Source organism: Strix aluco, chromosome 3 (genome assembly GCF_031877795.1).
Source record: "Strix aluco isolate bStrAlu1 chromosome 3, bStrAlu1.hap1, whole genome shotgun sequence".
Lineage (NCBI taxonomy): Eukaryota > Metazoa > Chordata > Aves > Strigiformes > Strigidae > Strix > Strix aluco.
In genome coordinates this window covers 57508810-57527839 of record NC_133933.1, presented here as the reverse complement: position 1 = coordinate 57527839, position 19030 = coordinate 57508810, and the positions used below count along the sequence as shown (strand labels likewise).

At 36.5% G+C, this 19030-nt stretch overlaps 1 protein-coding gene across 6 annotated transcripts in view; it reads right to left on the bottom strand.

Annotated features, from left to right (window-relative positions):
* Positions 1 to 19030, bottom strand: part of UTRN (utrophin) — a 387283-nt gene that overhangs the window by 10628 nt on the left and 357625 nt on the right. For 5 of the 6 annotated variants that reach the window (XM_074818672.1, XM_074818673.1, XM_074818671.1 and 2 more), the window contains 6 exons: positions 15795 to 15931; positions 14130 to 14168; positions 13825 to 13890; positions 10563 to 10628; positions 2459 to 2617; positions 1841 to 2084 (listed from right to left, as the gene is read on the bottom strand). In XM_074818672.1, coding sequence (XP_074674773.1) covers positions 1841 to 2084; positions 2459 to 2617; positions 10563 to 10628; positions 13825 to 13890; positions 14130 to 14168; positions 15795 to 15931 — 711 coding nt within the window. The remainder of the gene's footprint in view (positions 1 to 1840; positions 2085 to 2458; positions 2618 to 10562; positions 10629 to 13824; positions 13891 to 14129; positions 14169 to 15794; positions 15932 to 19030) is intronic. The other variant, XM_074818674.1, reaches the window with a different exon arrangement.

Here is a 19030-nt window from a genome sequence, read left to right as displayed (position 1 = left end):
CTTAGCAGCAGGTGAAAAAGCCCCCACTAAAGTAAGGATGCATATAGAAAGGCATATTGAAAAGTTATGGATATATTGTAAAAGCAATAATGCAGATGACCTCATATATTTGACTTGTACTAGCCACTTCATTAAAAGACAGAGGAGAAATGGGAACAGCTTAGCAAATGGCACTTGAAAAAATAAGAAGCACAGCATGACTCCACAGAGGCAGCAGATTTTGGACAGGAAGCAAAAGAGCAACAGTATACAGTAAATGAGGTGTAAATGATCAGAAATATTGAAAAAGGTCAACTCTGTTCTACTTTACCCTAACAGAAACCACAAGCTGCAGAATGCCCAGAAAAATCCAAAGGCAGAAGAATGATGAGAAGAAACTACTGCCCCTCCGCTCACCCACTTTATCACAACACACATGTATACCCTAAAGGTCTTAGTAACAATGTTACAAGGATACTGAAAAGATTACAAAATTCTAAGAATTTCCACAGCTACACTAGAAAAAATAAAGTTTTAGAGGGTAAACATGTTCCTGCTTTAAGCACTAAGCTGAAAGTAACTATGGGTTTGGCAGAACTTCTGTGTTTCTATTCTACAGCTGTTTCTTTGCAGATTTTAAACCCTTCTCTGAAACACCTAGTATTGGCCACAGTTCTCAAGATACTTACTCCATGAATTATTGTTAACAGTTGCACCAGTTGTTATCTTCACTGTTAAATATTTAAGCTACTCAAATACTGATTAAAGATGCTAGAATAACAGTAACAAAAATACTCTGCTAGGGGGGGCAAGGAAGCCATTGGAACAGATGCATCTTCATGCTATTCAGCCAAAACTGCCTAGAAAAATGACAAAGTCAGCCAGTGAAACAAAAAATATTTTTATCACTGTAATGAGAGTATCATCTACAGCAGAAACTTATGCCATTTTGATATCTGGTTTATGCAGTCTGTTTCTTGGCTTAGTTAAATCCTCTACTACGTCCAGCCGCTCACCTGACTCATGGAAGGCAGGAATTATTTGCCTTACTGTGCTCTGACCCAAGTGTAACGATTAGCAAGGAGAAAACATTCATTCAAACTTCTCTTCATCATTCAAGCTTCCACACACAACATACTACAAACTAACATCTCTAACAACACCTTGTAGATGTTGCTGCTGGTATTTTTATAGTCTGTATATACACACACTTATAGTGTGTATGCTGACTTCAAAACCAATCAACATTTCTTCCCCCAACAAAGAAACCCTACAGTCTCTAGTTACTGACATTTGCTAAATGGCTTTTGCCTTCAGCATTTACTTGTGCACAGACCGTTTTGCTGTAGCTTATTGGTCTAAATATGCTACTCAAGAAGAACTGGATTTTTGATTTAATGAATTGCTCCTTTGCATTTTAGATGTATCTTTGGCCATCTGTCTTTGGCATGCTAAGAAAAGTTTCAGTGACTCACCGTGACAACAAACAAATTATTTAAGGAAAGATTGGAAAACTGAAGTCAAATACAGGCTGTGACTGGCACCACTACTTGGAATAGGGTATATATTTTCTTCCCCCAGCTTTTTAATTCATGAAAAACTATTTCACTTGTTTGTGTTATTCTCAGCGTTTTTGTAAGCTACCATGATCACTCCAGCACCTGTAATCATCTTGTGCTCATCTGACTTTCACCATAGCTTATACTACAGGGTAGGAATAAATATCCCTTCATGCTAGAAATGACCAAGTGCAACAGACAAAACTAGTGTGGTGAAAATATCTGCAGTAAAATTCCAATACCTTTGTTTCACCAAGAAATCTACTGTGCAGAAACAACACAGGGGAAAGAGATCAGCGTACCTGTTCAAGTAGCTGCCGTAGCCGGTGAAGCTGAGACTCCAACTGTTTATTGTGATCTTCCAATATCTGCATCCTTGCTTCCAGGCGACCTTTATGTTGCCTCAGGAGTTTAGCTTCTGCAATGAGTTCGGCATCTTCAGAAGCATGCTGAGGTGACACAACAGAGTCAGGAGGCGATGCAAGAGGGTTTATTCCTCTCCGAAGATGTTGCTCCTTTAGTTGCTCATATTCTATCTGCAGACTCCTGGTATATTGAAAAGAGGAGGAGAATGACGACTTAATCAAGCAAATTAAAATAAAAAAGAAAACTTCCTTAGATCAAATGATGTTATCACCACCTCCAACTAAGAATACAAGTGGCTTATACAATGTCTTGACTTGCGGTTTATGGGAAAAAAACATAAAACAATAAAGTAGAGATGAAACTAAGGTATTTTATCACAGACCCACTCTCTTATACTTAACAGAGTCAGGCTATGCATGACATATGCCTTGATCTATTTATTTTTTTTTCTAAAAACACAACTCCTAGGTCCATCTCTTCTCATCAACAACTATACATAAGTAGCTCAAACAATGAGGTGACAATTCAGACACCAGGTAGGAAGATTATGAGACCTTTGCTCTTCCTCAAGGTCAGCAATGATGCGTTCCAACTCTCCTCGCTCTTCCTTTTCCACTGACTTCAGTATCTGAGCAGGACTCTGTGGCTGACTCACAGGTGACTCTCCTCCCAGCGTCTGACAATACTGCTGGATAAGGGCATGCTCATCCTCTCTAGAGCAATAAAACAACACAGATAAAGACAGAGTAGTAAAATATTTATTATGTGAGCAAACATCTTTGTCAAGCTGAGGGGTTTAGTTAGTTTGTTTATGAAAAAGGACTAAGAGAGCAGGAAATAAGCCTAAAAAATATACTGCAAAAAAACCACATAAACATACAATGCACAGAAAAAAGAAGATTGATCTGTAGCAGTGTAAAAGAAAAGACCAGTTTACTTTAATTATGCATAAAGAACAAATGCTGCTGGTGGTTTGAAAAGAAATAGTGAAAGCAAGAATCAGAGATAATATAAACCAAAGATGACTGATCTGAAATGCCTTAAAAATAAATAAAACCGAACAAGCTATCTAGTAGTTACTTTTTTTTTTTTTTCTTTAACAAAAACTATAAATAGGTGACATTTTAAATTTTCTTTAGGAGATAATTTTGGTGTGCTCAATTTACCAAATAAAACTAGAGATAAAAAAATCCCCACAGAATTCTCCAAGAAGTCGTAAAGTAATGAATCATCAAGTATCTAGCTAACACTGTGCACTGCACAAAGGGACTGACAGTGCTGCAAAAATAATGCTATAGGTTTTGAATTAGCATTATATTTCCAGGTTTTTTTCCCCATTTTGATATACACATGCGATATCTTGAAACTCTTTCAAGGGTACCAGATCTCCTCCTCATTACAGATTCATCAATAGAAATAAACTATAACACTGTCCTCCTCCTGACTCGGATAGAAATTACCTTCTGGTAAGGAGATACAGAAGTCCTGACACTTTCAATTATGCTACAATGTCCAAATAAGTTTGCTTGCATATAGGTGTGTCCTCCGTAAGAAAAATCACATGGATAGAAAGTGAAGGATACCATGTCCCAAAAACAGTTTGCCTGCTTGCTTAAGAAGGATAAATCAAGAGCAGGAAAATATATACTATTCACATTTTTAAGACAGAAATTGCTGCAGCAGTATGAATGCTGAAGAAAACCCTCCTTAAATTCTCTTCTTCGCTTGACTACAAAACAAAGACTGCATACCTTATGATACTATGAAGTGTTGTCCCTACAAACTTTACCCTAAAGATCTTCTACAGTTAAAGCGTGGTCAACAACAGACAGAAAAACACATGAGCAGTATATATACACATATTCAGATATAATTTAGAAAAGAGACTTTTTCACATTAAAGATATTTCTTGTGCTGACCTTTTTCCTCCCATTGCTGGAAAGAAGTAGCTACAAATTCTGCTATTAAGTGATTGTGGTCTGACATAATGAAACGTATCCTCAAGGACTGCCTTTGAAAGCACGTATGAAAAACAGGAAGTTCATTATATGCAAAGTATTTCTTTTCCAAGTAAAAGTGTAATGGAGCTTTTCAAGAGGCTTTTTAAAATTTCCTGTCAGTCAACTTAACAAAAGATTCAAATGCACAGTCTCATTTGAATGAATAGTAAACCCACTTATTTAGAAATGTATACCCTGAAAGAAACAGAAGTTATTTCTGTGGTGACAAATAATCTATAAAATAAACACATGTACAAGTAAAACACATCAGGTGTTACAGGACATGCACATGGATTGGGGGTTTTCTCAGAAATAAATTCAAGCTCCTGGGGTAAACAGAGCAAATGCATGTGACAGGAACAAATGAGAGTTGCAAACATACTGTTTGTGTAATGGAAGACCCTATTTTATCCTGCTGAACCAAGATTTTTTGGTAGCTCTGTACATCAATACCCATTTAAAAGCATCACCACTATTAGAAGCAAGACAAAATAACCAGAGATTTAATAAATACTGATTCCCGGTGTCTTTCTCTTAGAAAAGTACTTCTATCATGCAGCAAAGCTATTTGGTTCTTTGTAGTGCTGCTTAAGACAAACTTTTTACTTAAGACTAATCCTATGGTAGAACAACACTAAACTATTTCTTCTCAAGGATAATTATTCACTATCTACCCAAAGCTATCATGTGGGCTTCCATTTTCTGACTTGTCATTGAGATTTGAAAATCTAGACTATTACAATCAAACAAACGTGTACCAAGCAACACTATACCTAAGAAACCCAAACCAAAACAAAAAAAAAAGTATAGGCTGTGACAGTTCTAGCCACTCTAAAAGTTCATGGCATTCTACACCACATAAATTCATTTATGATATAAAGGTTAAAAACAGCCAGGTATGAAGAGATCCTTCTGCAGAACTCTGGTTGCATATCACTTTTCTTCATTCTACCTTTAGTGATTAACTACTGGCTTGCAGAAAGTTTACATGTAAAAAAGGAACCTAATTAGTGAGTTCTTCTACTTTTAACAATCAGTCAAAAGTTTAAAGAAAATAATACACATTCATTTATTTCTTATCTGTCTTGGCTATAGTCAGTACTAGACTCAGAAGAAGAAATGACAATACGGATCTTCCCATGCAAATGAATAAATGTAATGAATTTTTCATTAAATACAGCTATATAATTAAAATAGAATGGGCTCTATGTACATTTAAGTCCCTCAAAAATATAGGGGATATCTGACAGTGTTAACTGAAAAAGAAACAGAACAGTGCTCCTTTTTTTTTTTACTTATAGAAAAAAGCCTCTAACTGCTTTCTCCTCTCCACTACTTGAGTGCTCTCAGGGAAACTCATCATCACTCGCTTTGTTATTTTGCATTAGTCTAGTTAAAACTAAACCAAAGGCTACTGCAGTTAACAGAGTTTGGATCAGGTCCTAATGTAATAATGAAAACCTCATGGTACTTCTCCACCCTTTAATCATCTTCATAAAAAAACTCCACCCCTTGTAACTAAATTTTTACCAAAGTGATGTAAGCCCTTTTGGGGCTTCAGACTCTGCCGTACATAGCAGGGCTTCTACAGCCCCTCGAAATGTGCAGAATCCCCTCGCTACAACTGAAATGGCTGCATTAAGCCAGGAGTGCTGGTGATTCAAGCGAGCACAGAAACAGTGTTAAAGCAGGCTAGAGAGAGAACACAGCTTTATCATCCATGTTTCAAAACACTGTTTACATATTAAGTGATACAGTATAAATACACATACAGACTTCTTTTGTGCAAGGGTGTTGATGTTGTCAGGAAAGGTTCACATGATCAAGTAGTTTAGTCTGGTTATTTTAATTAGGCATCGAAAAGTTGCTGTCTACATTTTAAGATGAATTAGTTCATAAACAACTATGTAGGTCATCTGAAATGGATTTTTGAAAAAAATAGGGCTCTGTAAAGCTGGATTTATTATATTTATTTGAATTTGTTAAACCTGAGATTGTCAAGATTTTATATTAGGTGTAACCTCATTTTTTAATGAAATTTATAAACCCCTTAAAGAAAGAGTTTACACAGTAAATGCTTAGATACTTCTAACTGTATTGTGATCCAGATGGTGAGATCAACACAGTTAGGCACAGATAATTTTATATTTTGGACTCTCAGTTATTCAGTCCAAATAAAATTTCATTACCCTCCTCTCCCACTGGTTTAGAGTCTCAGAAACTGTACAGGACAGACTGACTATTGACCAGTGTTTTTTTGAGCATCACACTTTGCAACTGGCAGCAGGCTTTTTCACATGCTGGAGGAAGTGCCTGATAAATGAAGTCTTCTGAAGGAAAAGTGTATTTTTACCATGTGTTCCACCTCTGGTCTGTCTTGCAAAATTACTAGCTCAAAACCACGGAAGCTTGAACCTGCACCAACAAACCCCGTGACTGTAATTAAGACAGATTCATTAGTAGCACAGGAGTCCCAGGGCAGGGATTCAAAATTACCTACAATGTAAGGGAGTTACACTCGCTCTATGCCATGCAAACACTTTCATTTTGAGAATCTGGAACTCTCTTCTTTAGACTTGGTTGGAGATGGCAATCAGCAACCAAAATAAAAGCACAACATCAAAACAAATTCCTCATCCTTTCTTGGTGGTTATTCTCCTGGAGACCCTGAGTGCTTTGAGAAAAAAGCTAGAAGTACACAAGGTCCTGCAACAGCAAAGACTGCAGTTCCTTTTCAACATTTCACCATAGTAGAAAGCAGTAAAAATGACATCCCAGGAGGTCTGACTTGAAAGAAGTACATCTCAAAGGAAAAGAACACCCCAACAAGGAAACCCAGTAAAAATGGCCTTTGAAATATCCTATTCTCTTTGTGGATACATATTTTCAAGTGGTCTATTCCAAAACATGCATTGTGCATGGAGGAAGCAAGAGGCAAATAATGTTGCATATAATTTCCCTCACAAGACCATGCTGTGGAAAGAAAAATTCAGATTTCCTGACAGTCACTTTTCATCAGTGTATTATTTCATCTGATTAAGAAAACTGATTGTTAAGTTAGATTTCAGATAGTAAGATGTCAGTATTTGTGAATGTCCTTCATCAATCATTTCCATTTTTCCTGTGGCTCTCATGCAAAGCGCCATGCATTCTAGTCCAAATAAAGTGTACCTTGACCCACTGATGCTATGAGAAATATCAGAGTAAGGTTTAAGAAGGTACTCCAAAATGCCTTGTCTTTAACTTACATGTTCTCCTAATTTTATCATCACTTGGAACTAATTTTTCATTGTGACAAGATGCTTTTTAACCACTTACATCGTGTCAGAGTATCCAGGTACTACATAGAGCAGCTCTGGTTTGACTTGTGACACATTGAGTGGCAGTGCTAGCTAAAAGTACCACTGGCGTTCACTGCTTGTTCCTACTCCTGCACCTGAGTGCACAGCTCCCTAACAAGTAAAATTTCAGATGTGTTCCTACACTGTCTTCAGTTGAGTGTGAAGTGGCATCAACAGTGCTGCAGACATGAAGATAACTGGCAGTAAAGGCACTAATCAGAAAACAGCTATTAAACATTCACATTTATACAGGAAGTATTTATACTATGTTCAGTGCAATTAATTTCAGTACAGGCTAGATAGGATAGCTCATACATTACAGTAATAAGAGAGTTACATTCTTGTCCTATTGCTAACAATTTTTTTTGTCTTGTCATTCTACCATACCATGATTTGTCAAATTGTGAGGCATAGATTTCTGTTAGGGACACTATTTATTATTCTTTGTTGCAAAGACTTCATTTTTTCCTTGTGCTCATCTTCACTTGTGAAGAGGCTAGTCTGCTTTAAAGATATAGGTGTTTTCACATGAATTAAAGCCAAAGAAAATTCATCACAACAGTCTAGCCTGAACATTTAGAACTCCTTAATGTATGGAGAAGATGACATGAAAGAAAAACATTTTTATTCAATGGATTCATACCAGAATACTCAGGCATGAGAGTATTAGAGTGTCTGTTAAGAATCTGGACATACTACAGTAAAGACTATGACTTTTTTTTTTTTTTTTTTTGCTATCTCCAAATATTTTTCCAATAGAGGAAAATGAATTTCTTAATGGAATTCACATATACCTTTAGGGGAAGGGAGGGTTAGAAAAGATTAGTTGGGGAGATAGAAGTCACAATGACATTCAGGACAACAGGTTAGTTAAAACCCAAGAAATTTCTTCGAAGAATGGTTTCTTAATCAAATGGCATATTGTAAAACATTGCCGCAAAAAAACCCCACCACAATGTTTAACTGACAACAGAAGTTCTCTTATTGTCATTCAAACGTAGAAGACTTCTTATACATACTCCTTGGAGCACGAAGAGTATTAAAAGTACTGTTGAACTTGTGAACCTGACAAGACCAAAGCAGTAACTTTCCAAATATCAAGTGCAACTATGTCTCTGTTCTAGGTTCACAGTAAACTGAAGGACTCTTGAGGACTGATAAAAATAAGATCACAGAACAGAACTCCAATTATGAGAAGCAGAGAATTTGATTTTCAAACCATTAATCATCTCCTGAATGTTTGAAAGAATACAGTAAGAAAATGAGATTTTGTTCAGATAGGTTTACAGCAGGGGCCTTCGAGCTGGAAAGATATACATCCAAATTTCAGATTGCTCCTTCAAATTCAGTCTATATATAATGATTACACCATGTGCATTTCTATGTCAAACTGCGTTTAAAGAGTAAGAATAGAGCTAAACTACAATCCTAAATTCTCAGTGTTCCAGCTGTAGGTGATTTATGATCCAAACTGGGGTCCAAACTTCATAGCTCTGTAGATCCCTGGAAAAATTTCTTCACTGAAGGGTTTTGTCAAGCACTGGAACAGGCTGCTCAGGGAAGTGGTTGAGTCACCATCCCTGGAAGTATTTGAAAGATGTATAGATGTGGTGCTTGGGAACATGATGCAGCATTGGATTTGGCAGTGTTAGGTTTACTGTTGGACTCAATGATCTTAAAGGTCTTTTCCAACCTAAATGATTCTATGATAATAGTTTAACTTCAAACTTTAAACCACAGTTCTTCAGAATTTTGTGAGTACTTCAGCGTTTACCTTAATGAAAGCATGATTATCTGCAAATAAAACAGAATGTGTCATTGGATACAAGGTTACTTTCTTGTTCTTCTTGGCTCCGAAATCTCTGCATATTTTGTTTGTGTAAGAGTCCCCTACTGACAACAGGGCTGAGACCCAAATTCAGAGGTCCCTCTCACATGTTGGTACACAAGTTTGCCATGTTCATTCTTTTTCTTAAAATAAAGGTCATTTTTATAGGTGAGTAGGGAAATTGTATTAAAATCAACAGCTAATTTGCCAGTAAAAATTAAGCACATGCACCCCTTTTTACCATTGGGATGGATGGTTGGTTGGTTTTTGTATATGAGTAGGCTCATTATTTGCAAAATAAACAACTCAAGTGTATGAACATTTAGCTGCCTTCAAGTTTTCAGCTTTCCTGGCAAATGACAGTATGTTTGCTCTTTTTTTATTGGAAGGGAAATCAAAAGGGAATATTTTGGCTGCATTTCTCGCACTGGTGAGTGTACCAATGACAGAAACACATGAAAACAATTTTATTAGTTATGTAAATAGAGTTAAGAAAGCAGGAAACAGGAAATATTTAAAGGTGGTCACATGTGCTTCTCTGAAGCAAAGTATTTTTTAAATCTCAAATTGTTAGTACATTCATAGGTAGAATAATTTCATTAGATTTTAAAAAGAGTAAATGAATGTATTATTAAAAATAGCATTTTCTAACTAAAGCTGAACAAGAAAAATTTCTGCTTCCTCTGTAAAAATGCTGATGACATTCATTAATAACTTCAATGAGGCAGAATCCTACTACACTGATTTAATTAACAGAACCGATCATACAGTGAGGTTAAAACGTTCATTTAGTTTTACATTGAAAAAAATCATATTTAATTCATCAGTAATTCAAGCAGTTCTATGCTTTCCAGGTTCATCAGTGCATTTTAATGAAGGTTTTTACAATAAGTGACACATAATTCAAAAAAGAAAATGGCACTGACAAAATATGTAGGACTATGCTTATATCCCCAAGTACACACAGATAGATCAGCAACCAGCAAACAAATATAAACAAGAAGTAGCAGCACTGTTTTGGCTCTGCAGAACCTTCAAAATATAGATGATTTTTTTTCAATGAGAAAATTGTCCTGGGACAATTTTGACCCACAAGCTTTTGACCCACTCCATTGTCCACTTTGACGTAGAAGGATTTATCTTCTTTTATACTATGATAAGTATAAAAAAAAAGGAATAAAAATAAAGGATAAATATAAGAAAAGGAATACAAACTAGAACCTGTAGAGTTGTGACTTTTTTCCAGTTGTATGAAATATCCTCACTTTTGAAGCAGAATGGATGATAAATGTAGAATTCCCATACAGCATCACACGAACATCACCAATTTCTACAATTGGTGCTTGGAATAATGAAATTTATGCAGGCCATACATTCTGGGGTCATACTTAGCTACTTACACTAGGACTAAGTCCTGTGTTACAACCGATGAAGATTATACCATGCATCTATAATCAAAGTTCCTGGCAGTCTTAATTGAGTTACTTACACACTTCCTGTGGTGGAGCTACTGTCTGTGAGGAAGGAGCCATTGGTCCTTTCCATCTGCGCAAGCCTGAAAGGCAGGGAAAGACAACGACTTTCAGGGAACATGCTGCACAATTTAAACAGAGGCAGCATGAGGATCGGTTCTACTTAGAAACAGCTTAGATATGGCAATTGTGGTATACATGAATAGGAATAAACTCCTAGATTTTGTGACAAAAACCTATAATCCAGAGGACTTTTATGAGCAACTTGTGCTATGATTAACTAATTCTACTTGCCAAACAACAAAGAACAAGTACATTTTCTGTCTCTAGTATAATTATCATTAGCATCACCACAACTCTCTTGGTAAAATTAGTTAAAGAGATGTTTTCACAGATGGTTTTCTTTTTGAATTTTATAAAGCTGGACTAACAAAAGAGGATGAATACTTTTTAAGTATAGCACATCAAACATCTGAAATTATGCTTGGCAAATAACACCACACTGTGGACAGACAAGTTCTGGAAAACAACACAAAACCCAGTGTAATTACAGGGATTCATTGCCTATGGTTCCTCGTTTTGGAAGGAATTAATCTAAAAGGACTAGATTATTATACTGTACATATAAGGCTATACAGCTCTTCAAAATCACAGCACAAATTTTCTGCATATTCAAGTTTCTAGGAAAGCTATACCTTACGTATGTAAGACACATACATAAAAATCTAGGAACACTCAGTGCTGTGCACATATAGTGGACTGCACCAAATACAGCTATTTCCTTTACTATAAAGATATTTTCATTTCACACATATTTTTGCAAGTGTGTTATGCATTATTATAGACATCTTCAAACCTCTTTTTGAAAGCAACATGCAAGGCCCTATAGAAACGGGAACTCTGGTGTTGTCTTTTAGCATGGAGGAAGCTTTCCTATCTGTACATTTGTTAATATTCCTCAGGGTTGAAGGAGGATAAACAAAAGCACACACAGGATGAAGTTGTCTTGGTCACTTCATCCCACCATGGCTGGGGTAGAATGTTGTGCTCCAACACTCCCCTGAAGGGAAGGACAAGCTCCTTACTAAAGACATTCAGATCATCTCTGCTCCGCGGCATCTCAAACAGATCTAGTTCATGGTGAGTAACATGCTTACAAATCACCTTTGTAATGCTGCTTAGCTCAGCATCTTTAAGTCTTTGATGAAACATAATTTTCAAAATTAATCTTCACAGTCCCTTTGTCATATAGGGACATAGTACAAACCCTAGTATTTTTCAGAGAGGGAAGCCTGCCCTAAATCTCTTAGGAAGTAATAGATACCCAAACAGACAAATGCAGATTCTACCATTTATCATCATGTTTTCTATCTCCATCATTTAGTGAGGATTTGCTTGGAATAGCACGTGGAACCAGGAGACAAGCCTTGGTGAGGAAACAGAGGGAGACAGGGAAGAGACTATAGGGTTGCAAAGAGCCTTCCAGGCAGGATACAAACTGAAAGCTGAGAAAGGCAACTCAGAGGTGACACAGCATGACAGAAGGGGGAGACAGTACTTGATGGCAGATAGGGGACTTAAGGGACTTTGTTAACAGAAAACAGAGTGGAATGTTCTTCAATCAGTGGCAGTAAAGGTTTTAAGCCCTGTTTCTGCTGGGCACAGTTTTATTAGGGAAGCCCTGATAATATTTCTTGAAAGAAGCTTAGCTGAAAAGATCAGAACAATGAAAAATATTTTCTAGTTTATATGTGAAATATGCATAATAACAGATCCAACTAGAAAGCACACAATAAAAATTATATGAAAGATACAGAATTATGTCTCCATTTTTTAGATTTTATTACTAGAGGAAAAACCATCTTTAATAGTTTTAGATAGCTTACTTATGTAGTACTTAGTATTTTCTAAGTTTGTGATTTTGCTAACCAATGTCTGCACACAGCAGGTACAGATTTAGCTGTGCATCCTGAAGGAGCCCTGAGCCGTGCATGGTCCACCTTCAGCAAGTCTAATCCAGAGCAGAACTGGTAAGAGCTGAAGGGGAGGAGAGGGAAAACGGGTATTTCACCTAGATCTTTAATGCGAGTCCAGAGTTTGAGCTTCATCTGGGCACAAAAAGCCACAGTATTGTGGCACCACAGGCTGAAAAAAGAACACAGGGAGACAGAAAATTCTTGCATCTTTCTAGAGAAGTTCTATTTATTTGCTCCATGGGTTTTAATTGATTACAGCATGGCCTAAGTTATAAAGTCAAAGAAACGTTGGGTGATTTATATGAATGATATGTTCCAAATAACTGAAAAGCACTACAACTTTGCCTTTGACAATGTATTATGCTACTAATGAAGGATGAAAATACTTATTGTTGGGGAAAAAAAAACATTGAGGCTGACAATAGGTAACCCTTCAGCATTAGTTTCTGCTCTATTTTTCCCTTGCTGCAAAGATCGTGTGTAGCGTATCCTAGGTATTTAACAAACTGCTTTGAAGCTTTCTTATCATGCCCATAAATAAGAATTCAGTTAACTTAAACATAAGCTTTGAGTTCTTATTCAAAAAGCTTAAAAAGTTAACATTGTTTAATAGTTGTGGAGATCAGATACAACAATAAAAACATACAAAGCAAAACCAAGTCAGTTCTCATGGCAATATGGATCAATTTCTGTGTTGCCTAAAGGTTGGGTGGTGTTACTTATTTTTGAGAGGGTACCTCTGGTTAGTGCTTTACTGTCACGAGGCTCTGAAAGTATGGAGGAGAGTTCAACAAAACACAGAAGCATTGAGATGGACTTTGCATAAGAGACATTTTATCATGAAAGGACTAGGGTGACCCCATAAAAGCCAGAACATAAACCATCTGTAATTATTATATGCTCTGCTAAAAGTCAATGGTAATGGATATTGTCAGCTTATCACAGAAGAAAATGAAACCCTGAATCTAAAATCCTACAGGGAAAAATTATATATTCATCAAGTTAACTTTATTTTAAAGGTTAAAAATGAAGAAATAAGAGGAAAACAGCACATTTTAGAAATAACACACAGTAATTCTACAACAGTTTCCACTCCACGTGACAGATGATAGATTTAACACATCTATTTTACATTTAATATGACTGTATTCAGAAGCTAACGATTTAAAAACATTTTACTTACTTCAGAGTACAGAGAATTATTTCTTTTTAATAAATAATGCCCAGCCAGTAGAGTGTATTAAAATCTGCAGGAATCAATCACAAAACGCAGTGTACTGGTGAGAAACTGTGCATCTCTTACCTAGTAGCATACTGCTCTATCCTGGAGTGTGTGTCATCGTGAAACAGCTGTGGAGACTGGGAAGGACTAGTTTAAAGAAAAAAAAAAAATTAGTGGTATCTAAAGCAATTCATGATATAGACAACATTATTTTTAAAGAAAGTTAGACTGATGACAAATAAATAAATTCACAATATAGCCGAGGGGGTTATTGCTTCGGGTCAGCCATGCCCTATAGCTCATGCACATCAGATTAGTTGCAACTGAGCTAGAAGAAAACCACCACTATATTAAGCTTTCCAGACAGAGGGGTTCTGCATACTCACTCATATTGCTCTGGCCACATACTGATGAGAGTGATAGGACTGTAAGGAAGACAAAAAAAAAAAAAAAGAAAAAAGAGAGAAAGAAAGAAAGAAACTATGAAACAAAAACTTTAGTGCCATTTAAGCAAGAGAAAGCTGGAGAAACACAAAATATTTTAACCAGCAACCCACCCAGATTATGTGAAACAGCAACAATTGATGTAGAAAAGAGACAGCAACAGATACTGCCATGTATCATGGAGAGACATGAAACTGACTTACGTACATCGTTTTGTTAAATAAAAATCAATTTTTAAAAAAATACTGAATCAGTGTTATTGATTGAACCACAGTTCGTAAACCATGCTCAGCTCATCTAAATTCTGCTCAAGTACTGAAGCTTTCATTTTAAACTAACTAGAAAATATGTTTACAATAGAAAAATTGGGGCAAAAAACCACCACTGACAACAAAAAACTCCACCATCAGTCAAAGTTATCAATGCTTATTTTCCTTCTGCATAAAAATAATCAGCGGTAAATACCTATTGTATTACATTCTGACACTTTAATTATTTAGCATTTTTTCTTTTTTTTTTTTTTTTTTTTATTTAAAGGAACATATTACTGAGTTTTGCCACCTGCAGGGGAGATAACCAATACCAATGGTTTCCTCAGCATGATGCTGGCAATTTATCTGTGTATTTCTGACATGACTGGACCAAGAGTTTTATCCTGACCTGTGATTACAGTTTTGACATTCCAATTTCTGGCACCATTGGCAAACTTTAATCACATCAAAGCAGCTTTGCCTTCCTGTGTCAGGAAGCCCCACAACTGCTCTGGTGAGTAACATTTCAACATTTGAATGTGTGCTGCTTCCTTAGAAGCCAGGCCATCAATAATGCCAGTTTTCAGATTACTTCCTCCTGTTTCTTAAACCACTAATAAGCAGGTTTTGTTTGCTTATTGTAAATAAAATGAACAGTCATCTGGTCATGAAAACAGCATGGACAAAGGCACTGGGCTATTGCATGCAAGCAGAGCATATAGGTTGAAGCTTCACATTCACCATTGCAGTGCTGTGTTCAGACGATACAGTAGTACTGCAGACTCCAGGATGTCAAGAAGAGTCAGTCCATGAAACTACCTCTAGCACCCTGTCAACACATCTTAATTTTGTTCTTTCAAGAGTGCCCTTTGCTGACAACTACCAAGTAAGTAAATAAAGTGGAGTATTTCTGCCAGCACCATATGTAATACTGTGGAGACACTGAGAGTGCTCTCTTTTATTAGGCCACCTATATTTCTGAAGCCTGTAGAAACCTAATTAGCTTAGAGATTTCTAACTCCAGGGACTCTGACATAACAAAATAAGCAGTGCAGTTCCAAAAGCCCAGTCTCACCAAAACTATAAAAGTGTTCTCCGTAAAACAGCCATTCAGCCCCCTCCAACATTACCTGCTAAAGTCCATGGGTTTATGATAAAAAGCTTATAAAAATGAGTATAAAATATGTTACTTTTTCAAAAATAGGCAAGATCTGCAAATATTGTGAAACAATTCATAGAAAATAATACAGCATAAGGGTCTACAACTGCTGTTGATTATTTCTTGGGTTTCACTTTTTTGTTTTTAATGGAATAGGCCAGTGATCCCAGGAGCAATTACTCTATAATCAAGCTTACGTCTCAAGGTTGTCACCCTCCAATACTGTTTGCACAGGTAGGTAGCCAAGTCGGGGATGCTTTGCAAAATACTTCTTTGACCGGAACTTATTCTTCAGCACCTTTGTGAAGTCCCGTACATCTTCCCCAGATGTTGTCTTAAAAAGTTAAAAGAAATGAAATTGAACATTGCTAAATAGTGTTGAGATAATAGTGCTGCTACTGTCCTGAAAAGGTTACAAGGAAGAACTTCAAAAAGTTATTGTTAAAGTTGCCTTTTTAGTGTCCTGAAATATGGTACAATAATAACGGCAATGGATCTAACAAATTCTCTTCTACTGGAAAAAACACCAAAGCTTCAAATTCCCAGCAATAAATGCATTGGATTTACCAATTATTTTATAAATTAGAGAAAAACTGAAACAGGCTTAAGTCTTAAGCTAAATATTTATAACTAGTCGTACAAAACACAAAAATTTAATTTTTCAGAAAAATAAAAAAAGGCAAATCGGTTTGCCAGATACAAAGGGATACTCAATGATTGAAAGCAATATTGACAGTATACTCATACACATGAAGCTTGTGACTCACCCAACAGACAGAAAAACCTTGTAACGGCTCTGCTGAAAAAATACAGCTAACAGTAATGGCTTTGTTTTTTTTAAAAAAAAGTGAACACAGCCCTCTATATTCACAAAGTGCCACAAAATACTCCCTCCCTCCCATTCTATACCTAAACCAGAAAACTTTATCCCAAGATAGGAGCAGTACATGCTAAATCATTCTCTGCTGCAATGACCAAGCATTTTCTCAAGTTACCAGATCTCTTCCTACAGGACTTTGCCACTATTGGTATCATTCCAGCATCAAAAACCCCTCAGATGAAGTGAAAGCCACTGCACAGGCACTGTTCAAAGGCAGTGTCAGAAGCAGGCCTGATAAGAACAATTAGTGGCTAAAGTAACAAATTCACAGACAGATTCAGTCACCTCCTTACTACTGCAGCATAAGACTTGTACAAAGATTAGCCATAAGATTCTTCAAGTCTAAATTTACAAGTTACAACTGGCAACTCCCACCCGCCGCTGGAGCTTTTTTACTGGTCCCCACTGATGCAGCCTCTTCTAAAACTGACAAGTGTTTAGCCCCATTCTTCCCCCCAACATGAAATTAATTGTGTTCTTTAGAACAGAATTAAAATTGATGCAACTGCTTTTAAAAATCAATTTAACTGGAAATAATCACAGCAATAATGGCAGCACTGCTTTGGTAATACTATTCAGTTAACTTCTGCTACAAAAGCAGGGATACAAGCAAAACATGCAGGCATAAAATACGAGGTGAAAATGGCAATAAAGAGATCTGCAGGAAGAAACAATAGTATACAGTATGCCTTTAAAGTATATGTGCTTACAGACTGTACCGAGTACTTAAACAGAATGGTCCCCATCACAAGTAGCAGTTACTATTAAGTATCTCCTTTTGCAACTGCAGTAAAGAAGTGGCCATTCACCCACCTCCTGCGTTAGCTGAAGATTTGCAACGGCTTCTACAGATTTCCAGTCCAAACCCTGTAACAAACTACAGATTGTATTTCTGTACCCTCTGCTTTGGGAGAACCCTGTTAACATAAAAGGATGCCAAAGCGGATGGATATCCATAATGAAAATAGAATGAAAGACAGTTTGGTAAATTTTTTCCATTACGTACTACAAAGAAGCCTAGAAGCAGGTCAGGCAACCTATTCTCTGATTTTATTCTCTATTGTCAAAACATAAAAATACTTCCCTATTCACCTATGTATTTTAATGTGTGTACAATATACGCAGTTACAAACTCTGTAATGCAGATCAGATGAGCAATAAAAATTGTAGATAATCAAACTGATGTTGGTAAGAGTTTCTCACACGTGCCTTTAACAAGTAACAACAAACTGAGCAAATTTGGGATTAAGAGGTGTTTGAACCCCCAAATTTTAATACAGGTAAATTCAGGGAGGGCTTACAAAATCATTCTCAGAAAGCATCTGCTCTAATCACTGCATCATCCAAACACGGAATGTGAGGCAGCCCAAAGGGCTGCTTGTTCTCACACAACAGTAACTCCAGCAGTTGGAACTCTGTCCCAAGGTCAAGGAATGAAAGTTTTAGTACCTACACGTTGCAAAAATAAATGTCTGCTGAGCTGCCAAACTTTTCCTCTGGCGTATTCTTTATTTGGTACAACAGCCTGACCTGGTAGTTCCTTGGAAAAAACAATATGACTGTGTACTGACTGAGGACAATAAATACTACCCAGTGAAATCTGAGCACACTTGGAGGAACTATTCTAATTTACATGCACCTAAGATGCAACTCTTAACAAGTATTCTATGTTTTTTGCGTATAACCAGACTACACAATCCAATCCAAAATCATGCCAAGAGACATGTACTATAATATTTTACTTTTGAAAAACAATAGCCAGGCACCATTGTGCAGAATCCATCTACTAAATTAAAACCAACAGGTAGCTTATACACTTTCTTACATCATGGTATCTTGGCTATTCCCACACAAGTTAATAGCACAAATACCTTGGTAGTTACAGAACTGCTTCAAAAGCAAAGAAAAAAAAATCCTTTCCTTTACTGAAAATTCCAGCCAAAAGACCATCCTTTCAAACTCAATTTAAAATCTCAGTTCTCAGGAGACAAAGTTCAGGAAGGAATAACTAAGATCCATGGCTGGCACACATAAATAACTAAAAAACCATCTGTAGCAGAAGGTTTCAAGGAGAAAATCTGTAACAACTGACAAACTGGCATTAGCACTGTTTAATATACCAGCCAGGCATAAACAGAGTCATTAGCCACAAACTAAAACCAGATAAAATTCCTTGTAAACCAACACAAATTTAAGAAACTGGGATTTACATGGAAAGCAGTGGAAAAAAACCAGAATATGCTAAGACATGGTTTTCATATGTACGTTAAAAAAAACCAGTTGGTATACCAGAGAACACAACCAGAGAAGTGTTCAAGGCCAGGTTGGACGGGGCTTTGAGCAACCTGACCTAGTAGAAGGTGTCCCTGCCCATGGCAGGGGGGTTAGAACTAGATGGTCTTTAAGGTCCCTTCCAACCCAAACCATTCTACAATTCAATATATTTTTAATATATTAGAAATAGAAGAAGTCTTCACTGGGAAAAAGTACTACCAAGAATGTAACAAACCAGTTGGAGAGCTCTAAATTAAATAATATACTATATAAAAATTA